Source organism: Trifolium pratense, linkage group LG7, assembly GCF_020283565.1.
Source record: "Trifolium pratense cultivar HEN17-A07 linkage group LG7, ARS_RC_1.1, whole genome shotgun sequence".
In the NCBI taxonomy this organism is placed as follows: domain Eukaryota; kingdom Viridiplantae; phylum Streptophyta; class Magnoliopsida; order Fabales; family Fabaceae; genus Trifolium; species Trifolium pratense.
Genome location: NC_060065.1, coordinates 44276756 through 44293610, shown reverse-complemented (window position 1 = coordinate 44293610; position 16855 = coordinate 44276756). Strand labels below are relative to the sequence as shown.

General features: G+C 30.9%; 2 protein-coding genes across 3 annotated transcripts; one reads left to right on the top strand and one right to left on the bottom strand.

The window, feature by feature from the left end:
• Window positions 1–233: 233 nt before the first annotated feature.
• LOC123895204 (stem-specific protein TSJT1-like) lies at window positions 234–2583 on the bottom strand. The gene is made up of 4 exons (XM_045945438.1): window positions 2246–2583; window positions 1642–1882; window positions 1324–1444; window positions 234–759 (listed from the first exon to the last, which is right to left on the bottom strand). The coding sequence occupies exons 1-4, from the start codon at window positions 2455–2457 to the stop codon at window positions 569–571; spliced, it is 765 nt and encodes a 254-aa protein (XP_045801394.1). The 5' UTR covers window positions 2458–2583; the 3' UTR covers window positions 234–568.
• An 11790-nt stretch (window positions 2584–14373) lies between these two features.
• LOC123895203 (CBS domain-containing protein CBSX5-like) lies at window positions 14374–16757 on the top strand. Of its 2 annotated transcripts, XM_045945437.1 has the most exons (3): window positions 14398–14770; window positions 15495–15856; window positions 15929–16757. In XM_045945437.1, exons 1-3 carry the CDS (start codon window positions 14448–14450, stop codon window positions 16336–16338), a joined length of 1095 nt encoding a protein of 364 aa, XP_045801393.1. In that variant the 5' UTR covers window positions 14398–14447; the 3' UTR covers window positions 16339–16757. The 2 variants fall into 2 exon arrangements, with proteins under 2 accessions (XP_045801392.1, XP_045801393.1); XM_045945436.1 differs by having other exon boundaries at window positions 14374–14770; window positions 15495–16752.
• Window positions 16758–16855: the final 98 nt, after the last annotated feature.

The window sequence follows — 16855 nt, the reverse complement described above, 5'->3', positions numbered from 1 at the left end:
TGATACTTGTAGAATAAAAAATTTGTTATGATACTTCCCTTCGGTTCTTAATATAAGAGAAAAACTATTTTTTAGATTTATTGAGAATTTAATGTATCTAACTAGATACATTAAATTTTCAATGAATCTAAAAAGTAGTTTTCCTCTTATATTAAGTACGGGAAGGAGTATCATTCTCGAGTATACTTTATGTGTATTTTTTAAATAAATGTAAAGTATATAAGATAAAAATATGAGAGAAATAAAAACAAACATATTTGATATCACATACCTTGCTGGTTGCTAATATTTAGATGTTCAATAAGAGAACTTTAGCACTATTTTACTGGATGTCCTTACAATCACTTCTTGAGGAAGTGTTTCTCATAAGGAAACAGAGAAACTAGACAAGAAAGCCAAAACAAGACAAATTGAAAAGGATAAGATAAGGTAAGGTAGTGGTGGGGTTAAGTAGGAAAGAAGCATTGATGAAGACATGAAAGTAGCTACTACTAGTACATTTTTATTTTTATTACATTATTACATGATGAACCCATACTACTAAAGTTTTAGTATTTACAGAATTAAGCTAATGTTGTTCCCATTCCATCCAATTGGATTGACTACCAACTCTGGGAATACTGTTGACTCTTGAAAACTTATCAACCTTAAAATTGGCTCCACACATCACTCCTTCACTGTCTACCCTTGGCATTGCCTTTAGCTTGTTCATTGGATGCTCAAAGCTCATTAATCCTCCTTCACTATGAAACATACACCCTGCATTCAACACATTCATAGATATTTTTATAATTTCAATCAATTCAAAACTATAGTAACATCCTTTTAAAAAACCAAAATCAGAGTTTATTTGGAGAAAAATTCAAGTATATATAAATAGAAAAGTCCGAGTTTATAAAGAGTGACATATCTTATTTTATAAGTCGCCAATTCATATAGAGTTAAGTTGCAGTCATCAAACCAGAGTCGTCCGATCAACACGACTCATATTTTAACTCAGTCTTAATATTCTAAAATATTTTTTTAACTTAAATTAAGAATCGTTTGATTTTAATTGAATGAATCTGATCCCACTGACTACATATAGTCATGACCGACAACTACGCCCAAATCCAATTCAGATTAGAAAGGAAAAGAAAAAACTTCATGTTCATTCTTTTATATTTTGAATGTAGTGAAAAGTTGTCCTTTTACCATTTAAATATAAATTAAATTGGAAATTCATTCTAGCCAAGTTTTTTTACTAATTATTAATTACAGTAACACAGTAACAACTAAACTTTTACAAATGGAATGGTAAAAATGGTGGATAAAAATTGGTACCTGCTGGAAAAGGAGCAAATGATTTAGCACAACCCTCTTTTATAACATCAAGATCATCAGAAATCACAACAGATCCATCAGCTGCAATACCCCAATACAACTTCACTCCACCATCAGAACCCTGCAACAAACAAAAATCATTGATTGACAACAAAGAATGGATCTAGCTCCCCTGTGGTCGAATAACGAACTCTCCACATTCACGCAGTCAGGACATCGATGGTCATTTATGTCTCTGACTTGCGTGAATGCACAGAATTCGACTACAAAGGAGCTTGATTCACAAAAAACATGGTAGATCAGCATATAAATATATACCAGAGCAGCAAAGACACCACCATTCTTGCTGTCATAAACAACAAAAGCAAAACTACCATCAAGTTCCTTAACAACTTGATCTGCTGGATATGGACCACGGTCACGAAGTGTCTTATAAGCTTCAATCACAAACATGGCTTCATCAGTACCCTTTGATAAACCATATTGCTTGTTAAGTATAGACAAATTGTTCAAATTCCCCAAGAATAAGCAATATATGTCATCAATCCCACAAAACAACCTGCAAAAATGAAAATCTCAACTCTCAAAATCAAGATTCACTATCACAATACCAACATTTCACAAAAGAAAAAAAGTCACCCCAAATTTTTTTAACATTAATTTGTCCTAGATAATATATGACTAATTTCTGTTGGAGAACTTGGTTGGTCACTTTTGTCGAGATATCTCATCTCAACTATATAGACTCATTCTAAAATCACCCTTAAGAGATCTGTGTCCAGTTCCACTCGTACAGACATAATGTCGATTATGTGTATGCAATTTAGCGGACAACATTAGTTTAAAAGGTCTGCAACCGTTATTTGGACACTAAAACAAACTCAATTAAAATAAGTGATTATATATATAGTAAAAACATAACCTTTGATGAACTGAAAAAGTTTTATCAGGTCTAACATAAGCAAGAACAGAAGCTTTGCCAAAGGTCATAGAACAAGTGTTATCAGGATGATGAGAGAGGAAATCTCTGAGAGTTTCTTCAGGAAGCTTAGGTTTCTTTGAACCTTTGTAAGATGCAGGACTATTAAGCTCTTCAGGTGGATGAGCAAAAGCTTTGTGGAAAATTGCCAACATTTTTTCTTTTTCTTTTGTTTTGATCTTACAAAATAAGTTAATTTACCTAGACGTTGAATATTGATTGAAAGATTACAAGAAAGGTTATTGTGATATTTATATGGTTATATAGAGAGAGATATTTACATTACATAATTCACCTACCCCACAAAATGAACAAAAGTGGTTAAGATGATGAACTTGTCTTTTTGTATATTGTGGACGTGGGTCCTAGTTTGATGGATAAGTATGAAAGTCCAAGAAGTATTATCTTCCTTTTGATCTTATCATGACAAATTATTTTCATACTTTCATAGTGAATTATTTTTGTTTGTCAAGTAGCTTAAAAGCAAAAATCTCATGTATCAAAGTTGTTTGCAAGTTTTTTTTTTTTAAATCTCGTTTTCCGATTCAATGACCGACTAATTTGAAAGGATCAATGTCACCACTTACTTATGGGATATATTTAATTATGTATGGATTAGTCTACCGAAATTGACATAAAAAAAAATCAACCTTGATATCTTAAAAGGAGCACATTTCAAGGTTCCAAGCTATAACACCTCTAAAAGTCAAGTGGGATAAATCGTTAGCAAGTTTAGAATAAAGAGTTTTAGAAAGAGTTGATTAAAAAAAATAAAATTTAGAGAAGGAATTGAGAGAAATATAGAAAGAAAAAAATTATAATTTTTTGAGAGTATATATCTTTATAGAGAATGATTAGTAAATACTAAATAGTTATCATTAATATATTTTTAATTTTGAAAAATATTTCTTTTTCAGAAATTTTTAAAATCATTGTAACAACATAGATTAAATTATGTACCTTTTTTCTTTATCAACTCTTAGGTCCTAAATTTTGTCAAAAAAAAAACTCTTAGGTCCTAAATTAATATATATTATCCCTTTTGTGATTTTATGATTTTTTTTCTTTCAATTTGACAAATATCTACACTATTTTTTCCTACGTGAACATCCCCTAATGTCAACAAGATGTGAGTGACAAGTAATAATTATTTTTCAAAAAATCCCCTCTCATTATTTTTTTAATTAATCACACGACACCTCCTTCTTCATTTTATTTTATATGTTAACGACTCTTCTTCTTGTAATGAAACCGTAACACCAACATTTTTTTATAAGCCAAGTTGAGGTTTCTAATTCCTTTGTTGGAGCTGGATCTATTATAAAAATAAGCAGTCATGAAAAGAAAAAAAAAAAAAAAAACCCAACGTTCAATTAGTTTTTGGCCTTTTCAAAGTGTTTACAGCAAAAAAATAAGTAGTAAAATAAGTAGTAAAATCTCATTAATGTATTACAACGTGGTCACTAAATTTAAATGAATTGAAAGTATTTATTATCATCTACGTCACAATTAGTTGACGTTAGAATATCAGCTAATACAGAAACGAATCGACTCTCGATTAATAGTTGAACGTGTCTACCAAATCTAAATGAACACGGAGGCTGTTATTGAGTCTATTGTACAAAATTGTACTCATACAAACCTACACTTATTAAGGTCGTGGTAACATTTAATGAGAGTCCAAAAGACTACAACATAAATTTGACCAACTCATAAGTTCTATTCTATGACATCCTACAAGATTAGACTATAAGGCGTGTTTAGGGTTGAAACTCGACTTACAAACTATCATCTCCGTCTTATTTTATAAGAGTTATTTTGACTAAATGACACTATTAACTTATCTTGTTTTGACCATATTTTTTTTTATAATATATAGATATAAATATTAGCATATAAAATCTTGTTTGATTTGTTTTGATGAGTATTTCAAAATATCAAGTTTTTATAATGTTTACAAATAGACAATTAAAGATATTAATGATCAAAATTGTGCGTTAACATACATGCAGTAATCAAACTAGTTCTTATATTTTAAGACGGATAGAGTAATTATCTACGTTAGCATCATGCATGGTGTGATGTAATACGTGAGTTAGTGGGTCATAAAAGTGACAAATACAATTAGTGTAGATTCCTTAGCTATTTTAGGTCTATAAACATCTTATTGTAAAGATCATTTCAACATACGCAATTAATTAATTATAAACAACTTTGCATATTTTTTCCATTTTCCTTTATGTTTCATTCTTAGATGGTAGTTCACCCTTCAACACTAGGTACTCTTTCGAATAGTCTAGAAACACGTAGTTGAAAAATAGAGACCATTTTGTCAGGTAATTAGTACTTGATTAAAAGGTATCAAATTGGGATAAATATGATTTTGATCCTTATAATTTAATCGAGTTATTCACTATTTATATCCGTGCACCAAACACAATAGTATTAGACACAAAGAGTGATAAGAGTCTCACATCTGTTATAAAATTACCTGATCAACATATATTTATAATTGAGAATAATTTTCAGTTGAATTAGACTTGCTCTCTATTTCTAAAATTTGGAAAAAGAAGTTTTTTCTTTTATAAATATTAACCCATGTTCTTAATACCCATATAAAATCATTTGCTGTTAAAAACAAGAATAGAAAAAAGACTACTAAAATTTATATTTTATCTTTGTTTTTTCCCCCTCAAGACAGCTTTAGTCCCACGAGGTCACTATCATCGCCTGCTGTCCAAGTCCCACCAATATTACCATGGGAGATGGATGGGAAGCAGTTTCCCTTGGTTGGACACCAAAGTCACATAATTATGTAAGCAATATATATGGCCAAATTTTATCCTTTTTCCTTTTCCAAAAGAATTACCAAAAGAATTATCTTCTACGTTTCCTTTTTGTTTTATATTTTTAATTATGGATTCGAGACTTCGAGTTACGATTCTTCCAAATACAACAAGACAAAGATTTTGGCCATAAGTGACATCCTATTAAAAATTACGGTAATAATTGAATACATCTGTATGTCATGTCAATATAAAAATAATATTAAAAAAATACGAGGCCGTCGCTCATTCCTACAGCTTGTTTGGCTTGTTATCCGAAAATTCGTACGAAGGAGTCGAGAAGCTATTGAGGGCTTCGAAGTAAGGCAAGTATCGAACAAAGTCAAGTTTTGAGCGATATAGCCTAGCTGCGAGTCATGCATCAAGTCAAAGTTCGAGATGATCGGTCAAAGCGCGCCAAGAGAAAATATTTCTTCCAAGATTCAAAGTTCAAATTCAAATCAAGTCTAAGCGGGAATGATTTTCGTGAACGTGGCCTCATCATGGGGAGTGGAGATCATGGAGATCGAAGAACTCGGCCACTACGGAGCAGTTCCCAAAGATATTTTTCAAGCTCTATAAATAGAGAAATACTAGACTGTTTTAGGGAGTTCATTTTCGAGAGAGAAATACACTGCCTAAAATAGAAATACATCTGCACGCTTTACACACACAAAAACAGCAATATGATACACTTCTTAACGCAAGCTGTAGAATCTCGAACGATGTATGAACTCAATTTATAATTCAAGCACATTTCCCTTTCATTTGTAGCATAGCTTGTGGATTCAAGTTCGTGAGCGCACAATTTCTATATACAATCCAAACCGTTGGTAAACTTGTTAGTTAAAAACTCATTCAAGATATAATTCAAGTCATAAATTGTTCATTGGATTCATTGTGTTGTAGTACAAAAATACCACTTTGTTGTGTTAATATACCACTATCAACATGACTGTGTTGCATTTCGATCACGTGGCATGAGTGAAACAATAGAGTTTTTAAAGCTAGGGAAAATACAATTCACCAAATGTTAGACAAAATTAAATTCTATTCACTTTGGTGGTTGAAAACCTACAACGTTAATCTCGGTGCTACTCGTTCGTTGGTATTAATATATTCTATTTTTTATTTGTTTAAAAAAAATAAGTAAAAAGAAATTAAAAAAAATCTTATAAAATAATTTGTCCGTATATGAATTAAATTTTCTGATATGCTAAGGCATGGCGGCTTTTACGCCAACAAGAAGAGAATTATTATGACAGTCACGTCCATGGTATTTTTTGGCATCCCATCGATTTGTAACATTATCTTATCTCTTTCTCCTGTATATACTGTGAGCTTCAAGATTCCTTCAATAATGCTTATAAAAAAAAAATTAATTCCTTCAATAATTTTTTTTTTTTTGCTTATAAAAAAAAATCTGACAATTGGTTCAATTTTATTTGAAAGGTCATGCTAACATTGTTTTAAAAGAGATCGGATTTTCTCTTGTGAGTTTTTTTTTTCAATTGCCATTTCAGCCATCTATTTTATTGTTGCAGTACAATGTTCATATGACAAAAATATATTGTATCCGGTGAGTGAATTATAGGAGAGAATCAGGTCTATTTTAGAGCACATGTTAAGATTTTTAAAGATAGTGATTTTTTTTTTGCAACAAAAATATTTTAAAAAATCTGAAACATAGACATCCAAACACATAAAAAATATTTGTTTTTTTTTGTGATTTTTAATTTTTTTGGAGCAGTTTGAGATTTAATTTTGCTCAGTTTGATTTTGAACACCCATAAAAAAATCATTAGGATATTACACCGTTCTCTAATGAAAATTTTGAAATTTTACACGTTTGCTACTTAAGTTGAGGATTAAATCTGCTACTTAAGTAGATAATTGCAGGCGGTGTCAACTTTCTCATTTTTATAACGCTCACTACTTAAATAATAGAAAGATAAAAATGGAAATTAGAATGTTTACACTGATTTTTGTTAAATAAGTGCTAGTTTAAATTAATTACTTGAGAGATCAACTAGTAAATCTCGGGACAAGTTTTGTGCATTGAATTCAAAAGAATTTTGAATGTTCATCATTGAAACAAACATTTTTTTGCATAAAAAGGTATTTAATGTTAAAAGATTTAAATGCAAGTAATGGTAAAAAAAGGTTTGAAAGACAAAAGTTGCAAAAGAAAAGTAAATTGCAAGTTTAAGAGTAAAATGAACAAAAGTTCACTCGAAAGAGAGAATCATTTTAAATGCAGAAAAGTAGATTTGAAAGTAAAGATTTTGCAGAAATTTAACTTTGCATTGAATTGTAAAATGATTACAAGAAATGTAAATGGTTCACATATTCATACATGTTTCTCTTTGCACTCGATCTTTTGACTATCAGTCGAAAGACAAATTGATCGAAAGGCAATTCTATCTTTTTTTTTAACTTAGAATGTATTATAAGTTTCAGGATTCAGATTTACTGCTGTTGGGATTCACAAAGTTTCACAAAGTTGAACAAATCCAGACCATCCAAATAATCCAATGGATTATCCTAATTTAAAAAATTATTTATTTTAATTTTAATGAAAAAATAACGGGATCCACATGCCCCACACGCTTTCAAACCAAAACCTGTGAAAACAAATCGTCAACCACAATTTCACGGTTGCGATTTCGCACAATGAAGAACTTGTTCGGGTCGATGGCACAACGAGAAGAACGGTTGAGGATGGCACCGCGGCACCGCGAAGAAGGAACGACGATGGACGAAGCAACAGAATGATGTCAGGAGAAGCGGCTGCGATTTCGCTCCATCAAACGCCGTCAGAACAGATGCGGCTGCCATCAAACGCCGTCGAAGAAGCGCACGAGATTTCGCTCCACCCATCATCTTCCTCCCTCCACAATTGATATATGCTTATTGATTTTACACATCCTCTATTTCACAAATCTCTTTCACAAGATTTATTGTTGTTCATTTTTTCCCTTTGATATCAGGATTTGTTTTTAAGTTAACACAATTTCATTAAGCAAAAGCAGGAACTTCCATGGTGGTTACAAACAGCTGCAGATACATCTGCAAAACCAGAAAAAGATGTTTCATCTACATACTTGTTTTTTATATAATTTATTTTTTATTTTAACACGTGTATGTGTGAAATTGTACTTTCTTTTAACCCAACACGTGAGTATGTCCATGTTTACATAAAGGCAAAAATCTGGTCCATTGGATTATTTGAATGGTCTAGATTTGTTCAACTTTGTGAAACTTGGTGAAATCCCAACAGCAGTAAATCTGAATCCTAAGTTTCACACTTATAACTATTTTTTCGTTAAAATTCTTATTCTTAAACACATTACCCTTAACCTTCATAATTAAGAGGATTTAAATAAAAGTTCTCTTGTTCTTGAAGACATTAACTTCTCAACTAAATGAAGGTCAAAGTCAATGTATCTCTAAATGCAGTCAACACTACTTTAATGCATATTTTAGCCTCGACTAAAATATGGGATAACAGAAGGACGCGCAAGAAAACACGTGGGATCCCAAAAGAAATTCTCAAGTTCTAAGAGTCACATAACAACTAGCGCAATAGTTTGAAAAATTGGGGTAAATAGGAAGCTTTCTTTTGCTATCTTTTAAATCTTGCCTTAAATGACTTATATCATGTAGAGATTCACTTCAATAAAGTCCTTTGCAAAAGTGCTTATTTGTCTCTTGTTCAGATGATATCAATTAAGTGCTTATTGTTGAGATATAGCTTTGCACGTGAGAAAAAGTGCAGACTGGAGAATGTTCTAGGATCATTCTTATAAACTTACAGTTTTCAACAATTTCAAGTAGAGTGATATATAATGAATGAGCTTTTGTTCATGTCCATATTAATCACTCAAGAGCACTTGTTAGATCACAAAAAGATCATAATTCATTTAAAATATAATTAAGATGTTTATTATCTTTAAAACATCAAATTAGGATTTTGCCTCAACAGTATTTACATCTGATGTACTCTATCAATTATTAGAATGAATGAATATCATTATTTTTAGTAAAAAAAAAAAAGTAAAATTATGGAACATGCTATAATGACAAAAAAAATTGAGATATATTTGTATTGAAAAAAAAATATTTAACTCAAGAGCACTTAGGTAAGACGGTGTGGGTCTTTTCTAACTTAATCAAGGTTTGGATTCGATCTCTACTTGAGTATACAATAGTGTTAAAATTTATAAGAAAAATCTGTCACCTATTTGAGAAAAGCAAAAACGTGAGAAGAAAAAATATGTGATAACTTTATGAAACAAGGGGTGGGAAAAGCAATACTCTTTCTAATCTTATTTTTGGACATATACCAGCCTATAGAATGAGCTTCAGCCCGTTGAACAGGCCCGGAATTTTTTGAGTGAAAAGTTTGAAATATATACGAGGGAAAAGTTACATGTATTATGTCAAAGTGATCTTTTATTGTTCTACAACATTTGTGTTAACTCTCAAGTTTTTATATAGGAGAATGAAGTTTTAATAATTCAGAGTTTGATCGAATGACAAAATACACTCAATAACTGTTCAAGACAACATTCGTACAAAATTACTAATTTTTCTGCTTGTATGTAAATGTATTGATTGATGATGCTATTTGCAAAGGTCAAAATGTGAGATAAAAGTTTTTTTACTAAGGAAACAAAAAATTGTGCCATTAATTAAACTTATAAAAGTTTTGGATATGAAGGCGCGCAGCACACTATTAGAAAAAAATTAACTACCGATAAAAATATAAAAATTAATTATAACATCTATAGTCGTAATCGACTTTTGTTAAGGGTAGATAAATTGTCGTTGGAATTTTGATTGGTAATGTGGTGGTGGGCGAAGACAAACAAAAGAATTAGTCATGTGAAATTGATTTTTTTTTTTTGTTAGGTAGCTTAGTGTCTAAAATTTCCACTCTTAAAGTAGATAAATAGGGTGTCCTGGTTCGAACCCCCAACCTCTACATATAACATGCGATGTCCTTATCAAACTGAGCTAAGCTCACGACAACATATTCAAAATTGATTTTGATAAAACATATTTGGAATGAGATTATTTTGATGCAGTGATAACAATATAAGATAGTCCTACAAATGAATTCCCAATGGGTTTTGGCCTCAAACATGGAGTTAGGTGGATTCTAAAGGAGGATTTTAGAGCTCAACCATGATTGAGCATGTCATAGATGAGTATTCCACCCAGATAAGCCAACTAGCCTTTCATGCATTCAAAAGCTGAATTTCAAGTAGGACTTTTAAATTAAAAACATAACTAGTAGGTTTTTAAATTATAATATGATATGATTAATAAATTAAAGACGACAGATCGATCCAGCAGATCTATTTTTATTTATGTTTTTAAAAATTATTACTTTTAATGCTTAATTAGTAAAATAGTTCCTTAAAGACATTTTTTGTTTTACATTGGTCTCTTAAAGAAAAAAAGGTTTGAATAGGACCCTTAAAAAAAATGTCCGAATAGGTCCCTTAAAAACAAGTTTTGTCCTTTCCGTCCATTTTTTCAAGGACCAAACTGATTAACGGAGATATCTTTAAGGGACCAAACTGATTAAGGAGATGTCTTTAAGGGACCTATTCAGACATTTTTTTTTCTTTAAGGGACCTATTCGGTCATTTTTTTCTTTAAGGGACCAATGTGAAACAAAAACTATCTTTAAGAGACCATTTTACTAATTAAACCTACTTTTAACTAATTAATCAATTGTTTTATATACTTACATTTTTTTCCAACGATTCAATATTCGACCAAAAGATCGATTAATTTCAGAAAGATCAATTTAACCATCCACTTGCAAAGTGTCAATTTAAAGTCAGAATGTCCAACACAAGATAAGAAGCCTAGCTAATAACATGAAGTTTTATATACTTATATATTACTAATAAGGAGAAATTAAATAAATAATGAACCATACGGTTCTTTGTCTTCTGTTTTATTGAGCATAGAACCAATTTTCCATGGTTCAAAGGACTCGTTATGATGGAGGGATGTGATAAGTGTGGGAGAGTCCATCATGCCCAGTTAGTTTTGCTCAAATACTAGCTGTGTGGTGGGTAATGGTACTGAGATCAGTTTCTGGAATGCAAAGTGGTGTGGTAATATTCCGTTTGGAGATTTATATTTTTCTAATCTTTTTGCAAAAGAATTGCTGCAGCATGCTATGGTTGCAGACAGATTGATCAGTGGCAAGCAGAGACTGATTTGGTGATGGGAATGACGTGATACTTTAACACAATTGGAAGAACAATATCTGTTTAAGCTAAAGGAGCTGCTTATGGATGTTAATATGAATCCAATTTGTGCTGACAAATGGCGGTGGATTGTTGGCCCTGCAGGTATGTTTTCGGTCAATTCTTGTTATAATTTTCTCGCACAAATTGGTACGGCTGAAACAATTAATCCAAGGTCGCTGGAGGCCATTCCAAAGATGTGGAAAAATGATGTGCCCTCGAAAGTGAGTGTATTCGGGTGGAGATTATTATTGGAGAAATCCCTTGTACTACTTTATAATTCAAATTTGCTTATAAAAATAAATAAATAATGTCCCTATCAACAAACTTGTAATTACAATATTTTTAAGTTTATGGAACCATTTTGTTAAAAAAAATAAAAAAATTCTAAATTAGTTAAAGTCGATCGTACAAAACAATATTTCCTATTTGTCATTTGTGTTTGTCTTCAATGTAACTACAAGTTTGTTGGCCTTCCCACCTTAAGTTTTGGATATGCCTTGAAATCTCAGTTACAAGAAGTCAGAAAAATATTTGTTGAATCTTTTTTTCCTCTCTGATGTTTTGAAGATTTTTTGGGAAAAAATATAGTTTTCCTCTCTCGCATTTTATCATGTATTAAATATGACTCTTTGAGTCATGAATCTCATGTAAGAATGAATATTATATCTGATTGAAATACAAAGTGATTGTAAATTTTAACCTCCACCGTTATATTATTATGAAACTCTTGTTACATTTATGTATCTATTATTTATCAAATAACTTATTATATTTAAATAATTGAATAAAATTTAATAATATTCTAGTATTGTATAAACATAATTAGTTATATGCTTTGTCTCTCACTTTTTATTGTCTACTATTTTGTAATACATTTTTTTTGTCTTTTCTTTTACACGTGCATAAAAATAAAAGACATTCTTGGAAACACACGAGTATAAAAAATTATTATCTCTCCAACTATTAATGTACTCCATCTGTTCCTCCGTTCCATAATAAGCAAAAATTAACTTTATAAGATTACTGAATAATTGATGTATTTGGTTTATAATATAGATCAGATACATCGGTTCTTCAATGTACCTGTAAAAATGAATTTTTGCATATAAAAAGGAACGAAATGAATATATTATTATAAAAAATATTCACGATTTTCAAAAATTGTTATCCCTTTAATTATTAACCTATACTATTATAAAAAAAAATTGTGTTCCTCTTAATATTTAGAGATCTCCTTTTAAATTAAAGGTCACCTTGTCTCAAATGCCTCTCAAAATAAAACTCATCATATTTGTGAGGACTATAAATAAAATAATATAATTATAAGGACTAAAATCAAATAATGATTTTGAAGGGAGAAAAACATATTTTAAAGTGATATTTTATATTTTATTGGTAATAATTTTTTTTAAGATATTTTATTATTAAATTAAAAATTTTGTGTAAAAATAATTTGAGACATGCATAAAAAAAATTATAAACATTACTCGTAGTACATTTATTCATTTTCATAACAAAGAAAAGAAAAAAGCTTCGCCATTTTACGGCGTTAACACATTAGAAAACAACAAGATGTTGGTACTAAAGTTTTGAAGGAAGATCAAATTTCTCGGAAGGATGATGTCTCTACTATTGTCATTGTGAAGGGTAAAATAGAATTTAAAACATTGATAACAATGAATGGATTTAAGCATATAAAGTTTTGAAACATAAGAAATATAAGGTTGAGTGGATGGCATATGAAATGAATATTTGTGAGTTAAGGGTAAAAGGGAGTTAGGTAAAGCACTGTAACTTTGAAAAGTAAATAAATATCACTAGCTTGTTTCTAAACTGTGAATTTCTATTAAGTTTACACATGTCAATTAACTAAGATACTGTTTGGCCTAACTTTTTTTCCTTTTTTCTTGAGCTTATTCAAACTGCTTATGTAATTTTTATGTATTATTATAAGTTTTTTAAGGTAGTTTGTGATAAAATAGCTTATAAAAATACAATTTTGACTAGTATGAACTTATAAAATAGCATAAAACCTAATTTATATGGCGTAAACTGTTTGCATAAGCTCAAAAGAAGAGGAAAAAAAGTTATGGCAAACGGTACCTAATAAAATTAAAAATATATGAATCAGTGCTATTTATTAATAAGTATTGTTGTAATGAGCTGACCAATATAATGATGACGTACACATGTCAATAAATAAAATAAAAAAGAATCTTTCCATAAAAAACCCTTCTTCTGATAAAAATAAAAATAAAAAAAACCCTTCTATTATAATAAAATAAAAAATAAAAAAATCTGAAGAACAAAAATGTAAAAAAGAACAAAAACGTAAAATTCTAGATTTCCCACAATCATCTCTCTTCATCCTCTTTTTGATAAGGACAAAAACATAAAAAATAAAAATAAATAAAGAAATTGTCACAATATTTAAAAATCTATAGATCAAAAGTTGTCATAAAAATATTTGAGAAACCAAAAATTGCTGAATTGTTTTATAGAGATTTAAAAAAAAATATATATTTATAAGGCCTAAAAACTTATTTAACCCAAAATATATTTAGACTTGAAAATTGTCAAAAGTTGTTGAATTGTTTCATGGAGATTAAAGAAATTTCAAGATATTTACGAGGACTAAACACTTATTTAACCCAAAAATATTTACACTTGAAAATTGTGAATCATGATACATACATTGCAATGTGTTTTTACATTATTGTGGGATGAGTTTCATTTTACTCAAATGCGTTTTCAGATCTTGAATGAAATTTGTACATCCTCAAAAATATAATATTCTTAAAAAAATATTAATATGACCGTAATTAGTGATGACTAACTTTTATCGAAGATTCGGTGAGACATATAAGATGAGAATAATATTAATATGACCGCCGTGTGACTTTTGTATTTTCAAAGGATTTTTTATCTTTTCAATTCCTCTATAAATACTCACTTTTATTTCCCTCTTATTACATTCATTCATCCTCTTAAAAACACACAAAAAAAAAATACAAAAATACAAAAACGAGTTTCAACATTCTTTGTATGGCAGTATCATTTCTGACACATGAGTTATCTGAACTCTGTCTCGGTAAGCCACCGTTGAAGTCCATTTCAACGTCGGCCACCGTCGTCGACGCAATTGAAGTCCTCCGAAGCTCCAACGAGAGTTTCGTGAGTGTTTGGAACTGTGACAACTCTGAATTTGGTCGTTGTGAATGTGTTGGAAAAATTTGTATGGTTGATGTTATTGTTTTTCTTTGTAAAGAGGAAAATCTTCTGTGTCCTTCTTCTGCTCTTAAAACGCCTATTTCTCATGTTTTACCTAAGGTTTATGGTCTTGTTGTGCATCTAGAACATTCTTCCAGGTACTTTATTTATTTATTTATTTATTTATGATTATTACTACTAGTTCATTTTTGCAATATTTTATAATGTCATGATCAACAAAATAGGAAAAATTCACCAAAGAATCGCATACACCGACACGACATAGACTCTGACGCATCGACCAGACACGATATAGACACTGTTGACACCCATAATAATTTGAAAAAATGAAATAATTCAGTGTAGTTGTATATCTCGGTGTCAGATATTAATGTGTGTCTGACGCCCAGGACGCATTTAATCGAGGAGTGTTTGTGTGTTTTGGAATAATGTTTGGTTTTATTTTGGTTGAAGCAAAATTTATTTAGATGTGAAAAATTGATTTTAACATGATTGGATGTGCTGAGTAGAATTGATTTCTGTCTATGTAGATGTGTCTATTAATTTGAGATTTCACGGTTTAGATTACACATTTGTCACATCAGTTTGAAATAAAATAATCTCTGTTATTGATTTAGTTTAGACGGTTGAAATATGTAACTGTGTTACGGCAGGGAATCCGGTTTTAAAATAAAAAATGTCATGAAACAGCTTAATCTGGTTTTTTAGGTGATAAGTTTTAGTGTCATATTTACATGGAAAGGGGAGGGTAATTATTAATAGTTAATTTCTTTTTGAATCTTGAAATTCTGTTTTAGTATGATCAAGATTAAGAATTTTAGTTCGTCAATCCTCCTTGTTATTATGATTATGATGTTTCAGCTTATTGGAAGCCATTAATCTAATACTCCAAGGAGCACAAAATCTTGTGGTGCCAATTTTACAAACAAAAAGAGGTGGCACATTAAGGAGAAAACAGCAACAGAAGTCATCATCAATCAACAGCCACAACGGTGCTGAGTTCTGCTGGTTAACTCAAGAGGATGTGATCAGGTTCCTGCTCAGTTCCATTGGTCACTTCACTCCACTTCCTGCACGCTCCATTGATACTCTCGATATCATCAGCTCTGATGTGCTTGCCATTGATTACTATTCCCCTGCATCATCGGCTGTTAAAGCCATCTCAAAGTCGCTCGCACAACAAACGTCTGTTGCGATTGTCGACAGTGATGGGACATTCGTCGGTGAGATATCTCCTTTCACACTTGCTTGTTGTGATGAGACGGTTGCAGCTGCAATCACGACTTTGTCTGCAGGGGACTTGATGGCCTACATTGATTGTGGCGGCCCACCTGAGGATCTAGTGAGACTTGTAAAGACAAGGTTGAGAGAGAAGAATTTGGAAAAATTGCTACAAGAATTTACTATTTTGACTTCCTCAGCCGGTGATGTGTCGGCCTCCTCTTCCTCAGACGAGGAAAGTCCGGCAAGGAGTTTGACGAGGTCCGGAAAGTATGCAAGGTCACCGAGCTACTCAGCTAGATATGTGAGGAAGGCAGAGGCTATTGTGTGTCATCCCAAGAGCTCCTTGATTGCTGTGATGATTCAAGCAATTGCTCATAGAGTGAACTACTTGTGGGTTATTGAAGATGATTGCAGCTTAGTTGGCATTGTTACTTTTTCTAATATCTTGAAGGTGTTTAGAGAACATTTAGAAACTATTTAGATGTTTAAGATTTAGGATAAATGTGACATGTTTTTGGTTTGGATGTTCATATGGAAACATGAAACTTGGCCTGTGAATGTGGTCATTCTGTTATGAATAATTGCAGTGTGGCTAATGAGGCTTCATCTATGTTTTGATTTATTTGAGTGTATGCTTCAATTCTAATAAATGCATTTCTTTGTCAGTGACTTACTGACTTAGAAGTTGTTTACATGTTTAGGATAAATGTGATTATGTTTTTGCTATGGATGTTCATAGAGAAGCATGGACCTTGGCTTTGATGGGAAACTCTGCATATTGGAAGCTGTAATAGTGGCTGGAGTTTTGTATCAACTGTAGCAATGGTTTTAAAGTTGACCACTATGATGTAAAATATTAAAATTTAATATCAAATCAATGAAGTTATTTTTCTTATCAAATTCCTTATTATTTGCATAATTCTTTCTTTTGATCAGCATAAGAGCGTAATTGTTCATGGATTTAGATTGCATGCAGTTCTGTCTGTTTGATTAAGATC